The following is a 9,173-nucleotide window of genomic DNA, read 5'->3' as shown; positions in this document are numbered from 1 at the left end:
CAGCGCATTATTGGATGATTTATTGACGTCGATATGCTTAGTTGAGCAGCACACAGGCAATGGCAATAGCAATGGCAATGGCACAACGTTCCCAGCCAGCCAGCCAGCCAGCCATTTTTGCTGTCTCTGCGTGCGTGCATATCACACGCACACACACACACACATGCAGAGTGACATTAGCTGCGCTTGCAACTGCAACATATGAAATGCTTGTTCGATTTGAATATGGCACATTTGAGATTGGGCACGCGCCTGCATGCGCGACAAAGTAGATTGCATTTGCCTCGAGACTAAAGGCATTACATCAAAGCTTAACAATTTCTTTTCGCTTTTTGCGCCAATGGCATTGATAACAATTTAACGTTAATGGCGCTCAACAAATTGTAGCATAAACTAATTGCCAGCGGGTGTCTGTCTAAGATATTGTTGCAAATTCAATATAAAAGCAGCGCCTGCATCTTTTATGACGCTTAGCCCAGGACAACTAAATTGACAACAACTTGAAGCACACACACACAGATACGCACACACATTGGCAATTCCCACTGCTGTTGCTTGGCCAAATATTTACTTCCGTCAAATCAACAAATTCATACATTTTTGATGACATTTGCAGCTGCCAGGCACTTTGTGCATTTTGCGTTGATGTTTCGCCTGCTTGCAACTTGACACACACACACAGCTACACAATAGTGTGTGTGTGTGTGCTTGCTGGCAGGCAACTTCATTTCAACATTGTCAATTGTCAATTGTGCATTGATATGTGCGCTGCAGCAAGTCAACCACCGGATATGTGCTTTTACAACATTTGTTGCCATGCGTTGCCGTTTTGTGGCAATAGTCAAAGGCACCGGAAGTGCCATCAAGCATTGTCCATTACTTATGCAGCTGCAATTCGAAGTACTCAATGGCATTTGCAACTTTAATGAGCGAGCAATCGAAAATGAAAAATATATGTTTGTAGACAATTCTTGTCAGCGCAATATCAAATATTTATTCTCTTTGTGTTGTCTAGTGTACATTAGTTTTATTAACAAGCAACGGTCAACAGCAGCAGCTTATTTTAGTTTTCATTTAAAATAAATGCTATTTATTTGCTTTTGAAATGTGGCGAATTGTGTTGCTGCCAACAAATGGCGTTGAAAATGTGCAAAAGCACTCTCTTTGATTGTGTTACTTATACACACACACACACACACACACATGCACATAAATATATAATGGCAGTGTGTGTGTGTGTTGCAAGCTTTAATGCGCTAGAGTTGCCTTGATTTATTTCTATTTATATAAATGTGTATGTGGAAGATACAAAGGCTTATAAAACAAGACAATAGCTAGCTCGAATTAGAGCGTAAAATAGAGCAAAATATAATAAACAGGTGTAACCTAAGACGAACACAATGTTCATGACTTTGCACAGTCTTTGTCTGCAACTCAAGCAAAGTAGCTATTATAATTTGATATACAATAAAGCTCACAACCCCATTACATGTTTACTCATTTTAATTGTGAGCCTTTAATTAATGTTACGGTAAATAATATTTAAGCTAACATTATTAGTTGCCAAGCTATGTACAATGATGATGCATTTTTCGAAACATCTAACTTTGAATAGCTATAAGTCAGCGAAAAATAATCGCATATTTCAGTTCGATGCCACATTATGTAGACGTGCCAATCATAATTCAAATGAGTGTAAACATGTATGCTTAAAAAAATTACTTAGCGATGTTATGAACAAAAGAGTGAGCAAACAAGACAATTTTCTGTGAAATATTCAACTTTGATAGGCTCAACGAACAACGTTTGGTTGTTGATGTACAAAACAAACAACCATTGGTTGCTGATGTACAAAAGGAACAACCTTTGATTGCTGATGTACAAAAGCAACAACCTTTGGTTGCTGATGTACAAGCAAACAATCTTTGGTTGTTGATGTACAAAACAAACATAAATAATCTTAATAAGCTCGAAAATATAAAAGAACAATGTTCAAGTTGAATATAACAATTCGAATTGGGTAAAAAACTGATGGATGGATGATAGGTAAGTATGTTGGATAGACAGTGTAAGTAAGGTAAGTTTTTTTCTATTGGAGAGAACAAATAGTTACATCAATACAAAAGATTGTACATCAATGCCAAACTGTTGCCTGTTGTTCTTTAAAAACGTTCGTAACTCGCGAAATGGCGTTCCGATTTCAGAGTGTCATGCCTTCTAAGACTCGGAGATACATGAGAATAAACTGCATTCAAGACTAAGAAAAGTCTACGATTTCCCATATTTTTGCAAAAACGTGATGTAACCTGTAATTGCCAAATGAATGCCGTCCTTGATTTCTTATCACTTCCGATCCAAATGCTCTATACGTCTATACGTTGGTGAAAAGCACAATTAAAATGATGTATAAGAATGTAATATAAAATTATTTGGCGAAGGTATGAACAAAATAGTAAACAAACAAGACAAATTATTGTGAAATATCGCACTTTGATAAAGCCGTAATTCAGCGAAATTGCATCCGATTTCAGAGTTTAATGCATTGTTAGACTCGTGAGATGCATAAGAATAAAACTGCATCCAAACTTGGAAAGTCTACGATTTTCGATATTTTGGCACAAAACGTGATGTAACCCCTGTAAATTTTTGCCAAAAATGATGCCGTCTCATTTCTATCAAAGCTTCTACTTTGCAGTAGGCTAAATCTAGCCAAAAAAATCGCACAAGGAGTGTTTTTCAGGCTTAATTTACTCATGAGATACAAAATAAACATATGCTGTTGTGTTTGAGATAAAAAAAATGTTTTTGACATAGTTATGGCAACAAAACCAATGCTGAAGAGTAATTTTTTGTTTAATTTCAAACTTTGCAGAGCTATAACTCGGCTAAAAATAATCGGACTGAATTGTTTTTCGGCTCAATTCATTATTTAATTGTAAATAAACATATGCTGTTGACTTTGATAAATAAAAAATTGTTTTGGAAAAGTTATGCCAATAAATCCAATGCCAATACCTCCAAAAATCGTTTGCTTTTTACACGAGTTATGGCTAAGCTAAGCTTTAAATGTAAGTTTTTATTATTTAATTAATGTAAACTTATTGAATGTAATTTATATTCATAAACTAGCGTTTGTACTTTGAAAATTAGAGTCAGACACAGGACTAGTGGGATTTTTTTTAAGGCTGCTCCATTTGAGAATCAAAGTGTAATGATGAAACTTTGTGCTTAACACTCGATTTATTATGAAGTGCACACTGCTGATAACATAAGTGTGCTTTGTTATTGGCAAGCAGCTTCACAAACTATCTATAGCACAACAATAGCAGCTACTGCTTCTTCTTGTTTCGTAAGGCAAATAACATTTTGCGGCATTTGCTGCTTATTGCTTTGTTGTCAACACAGCTGCGTGTTTGCATGCATGTATCTTGTGGTGGGTTTTATGTGGTGCTAGACTGTGTGGCATAATGCCAGGTGAAAACTCAATTAAAGTTGAGCACAGACGCTGCTGCTGCTGAGAAAGTTTCGCACAGCATTGACAGCTAATTAATTTGCCAATGAGCCTGGCCAAAAGTTGATTAGTCTGCCGCATTTGTAAGTGTCTCTCACTCTCTACTTCTGCATTTGTCTCTTTCTCTTTTAGTTGGTGGACCACGAATTATTATAGCGACAATTAAAGTTAATTGGACTGACTTATGCAGAGCTCGACAACATTTAATGCTTGCTGAGCAAATAATTTATTTAATTCATGTTTTGAGAAGTCAGCGCGTGAGTTTTGCTGCTGGGCGGATGTTGGATGTTGCAAATAAATTTTGGTCATTAACATTGGGCAATGCCCAGTGGCATGTCAGCCGGTCACGGAAATGGCAATTTACGAGGCGCACATTGTAATAAATTAGGCAAACTTGTAACGCCGACTGGAAATGCCAATAAAATTGTAAAAAAAAAATGCAGAAGCTAAACGCAGGCGCATAAATTTTGTAATGGAATGAAAGCCATTTAAATGGCTAAGAGTGCTGGCAAAACTCAAGTGCAGGGCAAGCAGAAAAGTTGTTTAGCCCTGCAGAGCCGAGCAGAGTTTGAAAATCAATCAGTTTAATTACACTAAAATGCAAAGCAAATAAAATTAAAATGAGAGAAAAAAGGAGTAAGCGCTGCAGTTTGCAAATAATTTCATTAGCAGCAAGTAGATGAAGGGAAAGCGCAAAGTTTTGGGGCCAAATCACTTAAACAAGTTTATTTTTTTTTCGGTGGGTGTGCAGTGGATTTGGCTGGGTGGTTGGAGTTTGCATTAGTTGTATTTGTGCAGCGCTTAAAAGGCATTGCACTTGAAAAGCAAATCAATTGAATTTGCGCAATGTTGCTAAGCTCAGGCAGCTGCAGCAGCTGCTGCTGTGGCAACTTTGACTGCAGCACAAAAGGTGCAGCAATAGCAGCTCAAGTAGTATCCACTCCAACAATGAGTTGTGTTGCGCGCAAGCTAAAAAACTTTTGAAAACTCCACCAAGTGCTCCACCAAGCTGCAAGCCGGACTGCAGACCCAAAGGCAGCAAAGCCAAAGCCAAAGCCAAAGAGAAAGTTAAAGGCAAGGAGCAGCCGGCAGCCGGCAGCAGGATAAAGTCAAGTTGACATTGAGTGGCTTTTGGTGTCTTCAACTTAATATACTGAGCAGACTGGCAGACTGTCAGTCTGCCAGCTTGTCGTCAGCCAGTCAGTCAGTTTGTCAGTCAAGCAATCAGCAACTTGCGCAGTTAATAAATTTGTTTATAGTCCTACAACAACAAATTTTTAGTTTGTAATAATTGCATTTGCACAGCTAATTGGTTTTGCTGCAATGCACTTGCCCCAAAATGTTGCACACACACATTCGTACTCGAGTTTAGCTTTTAGTGCTGCCATAGGCTGCAAATTCTATTCACAGCTGGAGAAACTTTAAAATATTTCTAATAAATACAAAATTTTTTGCAATCAAAAACTGTTTTTGTCAAACAAATAACTGCAAGCCTGTAGCTTTTAGCCAGAGCAATTCAATCAAAGCCCCAGCTCTGTCCCCAGAGCTTGCCGCTTCCTGCTGCCTGCCGCCGCCCGGAAAGACAATGTGCAACTAATCCACAGCAGCATTGATACGTAGAGTATGTCCTAAGACTTTTGCTGCCACCTGTGATATTTTGCAAAATACCAAAGCAAAGCACACACACGAAACAGTAGAGAGGCAAACAACAGCTAAACACACACACACATACACACACACACATGTGTATGATAGCTATGTGCCTAGGTATGTAGTATAAACAGGATTATGTGTCTCGAGGGTTATGCAAGCAAGCTTCCGTTGCAAATTGATTTTGTATCGGGGCTCCCAATACACAAAAGCTAAATAAAGGACATTTCATCAACTTATTGTTAGCAATATTCATGCCCAATGAAAGCAAAAACTACACAAAAATAACTTGATTTGTTATGATTTTGTAGCAAAGCTTTTTGGGTTAGGCGATGAAACTTCAATTTTAACTAAAATTAAAGCGTGCCGAACTTTAAGCCTTTGTTGTAGCTTGGTTTGTACATATTTTTAATTTAGCTGTGCCGCACTGATTGCTGCTTGCTGCACACATTAGGCAGCCAGCTGTGAAAGGGATAAACAAGCGAAGCGGACCTTGGAAAACTTTGGAGCTACAGATAATTTGTTGCTTTTGTTTGTTTGACATTCAAGTTGGGGACTCGTGCTATTGATATTGACAACCTTTGAAGTGTTTTCAATTAGTTTTTGCAAATGAAACCCAAACTGCACGAAATGCCAACTGCCTGTTGACAGCATATTAAGAGCAGTGTATAGTATATACAGTGAAGCTTTGCTGCACACACAGAGCAGAGAGACTGTCTACTAATTGGCCAGACGCTGGCATTTCAACTCTGAATTCATGCGCCCACTTGCCCCAAATGAGCACAAAAAATGGGCAAGTGAGGGGCAGCAGCAGCGTTGAAATAGCAAATGCAAACTACATGTGCGCCAAATTGCTGTACGCCAGGATTAGCTCATGTCCAGTGGTTTCGTATATATATGGGCAGCTATGTCTATGACAACTGCAAACAGGTGGCCCATAGGGGTTAAGTCAACATTTGCCTGAGCTTTCAGCTTGTATTTGCCTTTTTTTTGTATCGTTGTGTTTGGCAATAAATATGCCTGCTGGCTAATTTTAGTGAACATGAACCCAACTAGCAGCAGTGACCTTTAATATTAATGTTGGCTGAGCGGCCACATAATTTACTTTGTTTGGCCCACCAGCCTCACATGCATATTTTATGCCTTTTATCATAATTTATGCGCCGAATGCGGCAAATGCATAAAATTAGATACAATTCACTCACACACATACGCATGTGTGTGTGTGCATCAAACGCGTCGCATTATATTTGGTCAATGCATTCATTTATGTTATAATGCAGTAGTCGCTGCCACGCCTTAAACGTTTAAATTTGCATAAAATGCATTTTAAAATTTCACATTTAGTTTAGTATACATTGATTCAGTTTACTACCTTTTATTTATGCTGTCTGCATTTGTTTTTTATATAAAATTCAGCTGCTTTGTCTACGTCGTCGTAATAAAAATCTAATTAAATTAGGCAGCGTGCGATTTTCAGGCTGCGCGCGGCCCCCGCCCGTTTGCCTATTTTTATTGAATTCGTTCGTGCAATAAAAATTTATTTTCAGCCTGACTGCCCAGCCCCAAGCTCGGCAACTCGCAGTGGCGCATAAAGTGCCAATGTAGCAGAAAAAAACGACACACATACACAGCTAGATAGAGAGAGAGCAGTCGCAGGAAATGCCATTGATAGAGAGCGGAAAAACTGATGGTTTTATCACGGCTCGCATTTTTTCAGCTTGAGCTGTGTGGCCTTTTATTCAATTTAGCGCAGTTTATTCAAATTCTGCGCCAGCAACTTTTTGGCCGCATTTGAACTTTCACAGCATTGTTAACGGTTTGGCGTCTGTTAAGTTAACTAGAAATTTGTGCTTAAAGCAAGCGGCGCTTGAAAATTATTTAGCTACACACACAAGTCATGGCTTTAATCTACTACGATAAGAGCATTAGCACGGCCTACGAGCTTGTTCTGGCCGGACTACGCGAGGCCTCGGCCAAGGCGCTTAGCATCGAGGAACTAGGCGTCTATGTCACCAACCGAACACAGTTTCCAGCCAGCGTCTGCCAGCGGATTATACAAGAGGCGCTAGACGAGGGCTTAGCCTGCAAAACCATTGGCCAGTTGCATAACCAGCAGCTCTACTATGCAGTAGCGCAGCCTGCTGGCCAAGCGAAGCGCAAGAAGCCAAACCGTAAGCAGCAAGTGACAGCGCAACAAGCTGCTGAGCTTGCCAAGTGCCTGGCTGAAGTTGAAGTTCAGGTTGCAGCTGAGTCGTAATTAATTCATAATTCTGAAGTGTAGCGACGAGTGCAGCGCAAACACTTTATAAAAATTAAAATTTATCTAGAATGCCGCGGCAAGCCTCAACATTGCCCGCAAAATTATAATAATAAAAAAGTAAAGTACTTGCCGCAACTTTCGTTGAGCTGCCGAGACGTTTGGGTGGTTGCTGCTGCTGCTGCTGCTGCTGCTGTCGGACTGTCAGACAGCTCTAGTCATTTAGCCAGTCTGTTGAAACTGTCAGCCAAATGTCAGTTTGGTCTTGTTAAGTGCTTTGCCGCTGAAATTGAAAGCTTGTCTTGCTTTGAGGCACTTGCAGCTGTCGTTGTTGCTGCTGGTGCTGCTGTTGCTTGTCTCTTGGCCTGGCAGCAAACACCTTGCAATTTTGAATGCAAACGCATGCACGTTGATTTATTATTTTTGACAGTTGCTCGCTGCTTTTTTTGCTACGGAAAGACAGCTCAAGCTTGCAGCTGCATAAATCTTACCTGCATGCTGTCTGCCCCATGGCATAAGGGATGCAATTGCTTTCTGTCTCTGTCTGTGTGTGCCTGTGTGTGTGAGCATGATAAGTGCTGTGGTTAGCAGCTCGTGTGCAATTTTTCATTTCCTATGCATTTTAGCTTGCGCCACTTTACGTTTTTATCTCATTTATTTATTTTACAATTAGACAAAGTGAAGTGCAATTTCAGTCGACAAAAGCAGCTGCCAGACAACAACAGTCAGACAGCCAGGCAGACTAAGAGACAGACAGACAGATAGACGTAGCAGCAGCTGCTTTAGGGTTTTGTGTAATTGCAATGAGGGTTGCTTGTTGAAAGCTTTGCCTGGGCACTCGAGGCTTGAAATCAGCACCTTATGAGCTTGAAATCAACATTAAGGCGCACTTAAGTTCATAGGTAGACAGATAGGTATACACGGCCTTTTGCCAAAGAAAGCAATAATCATTAAAGTAGCCCGCACGCCCAGCTCAGCTCAGTTCAGCTGCTCAGCTGCTGCTCGGGCTAGGCGCAAAGTTTTCACATAGCTCGAGCATGTTGTGCCAAAATAAATGGCAAATGGTTTTATTTTTCTTATTTTTCGGCGAATGGCGCACTTAAGAGCAAGGTAAGTGAAAACTCAAATAAAAAACGTAGCTAACGAAAATCTAGAAACTTTTACAATGCGCACGACACGGACACGGGACACGGACACTCGCTAAAAGTTGCCCCAAAATCCATTTGAAGGGGAAGGGGGGGCGAAAAACAGCTGAGCAGCAGTTTCAAATAAACAGTCGCCGTTGCTCGGCTTAAAGCAAACTTGCTACAACTTTAATGCACAGCCAGCTAGCAATCGAGTTGAGTTGCGTTTGCCGTTGCTTTGACTACTGCTGCTTGCGCCTGTGGGTATGCAATGGTTTTTTGCTTTGAAACTGCTGCGCGCTCTTGTTGCATCGTGTGCCCAACGGCTGGACAATGATTGTTATGCTGAGCTAGCAGTCTCTCTGGTGCTTATAATGATGAAAATTCGCGCAACTGTATTGAATACGCCTGCTGTTATCTATCTTGCAATCTGTGCATGTTTAATGGTACTGACTACTGCGGCTTTTGTGGTTTTCATGCAACCGCAGGCAGCGCAACAGACAAAAAACAACAGCATGACTGTTTATGACAACCAGCATATACGGCAAGTACTGCAAACTTTAATTGGAATTGCATTAATAATCTGTTTATTGAGTTTTAGGCCGCCCAACAGCCATACAACAAATTG

At 40.2% G+C, this 9,173-nt stretch overlaps 1 protein-coding gene across 1 annotated transcript; it reads left to right on the top strand.

Annotated features, from left to right (window-relative positions):
• The first annotated feature begins 7,019 nt into the window (after positions 1 to 7,019).
• LOC108602659 lies at positions 7,020 to 7,548 on the top strand. Its single transcript, XM_017990806.1, has one exon. The coding sequence runs from the start codon at positions 7,062 to 7,064 to the stop codon at positions 7,419 to 7,421; it is 360 nt and encodes a 119-aa protein (XP_017846295.1). The 5' UTR covers positions 7,020 to 7,061; the 3' UTR covers positions 7,422 to 7,548.
• The last annotated feature ends 1,625 nt before the right edge of the window (positions 7,549 to 9,173 follow it).

The sequence above is a fragment of the Drosophila busckii genome, chromosome 3R, assembly GCF_011750605.1.
Source record: "Drosophila busckii strain San Diego stock center, stock number 13000-0081.31 chromosome 3R, ASM1175060v1, whole genome shotgun sequence".
Classification (NCBI taxonomy): Eukaryota; Metazoa; Arthropoda; class Insecta; order Diptera; family Drosophilidae; genus Drosophila; species Drosophila busckii.
The sequence above is the reverse complement of the archived record's forward strand: the minus strand, read 5'-3'. Positions and strand labels throughout refer to the sequence as shown.

Bases quoted from the DNA above. Each gene is read 5' to 3' on its own strand.
- LOC108602659 (XM_017990806.1), top strand. From the start codon at position 7,062: ATGGCTTTAATCTACTACGATAAGAGCATTAGCACGGCCTACGAGCTT.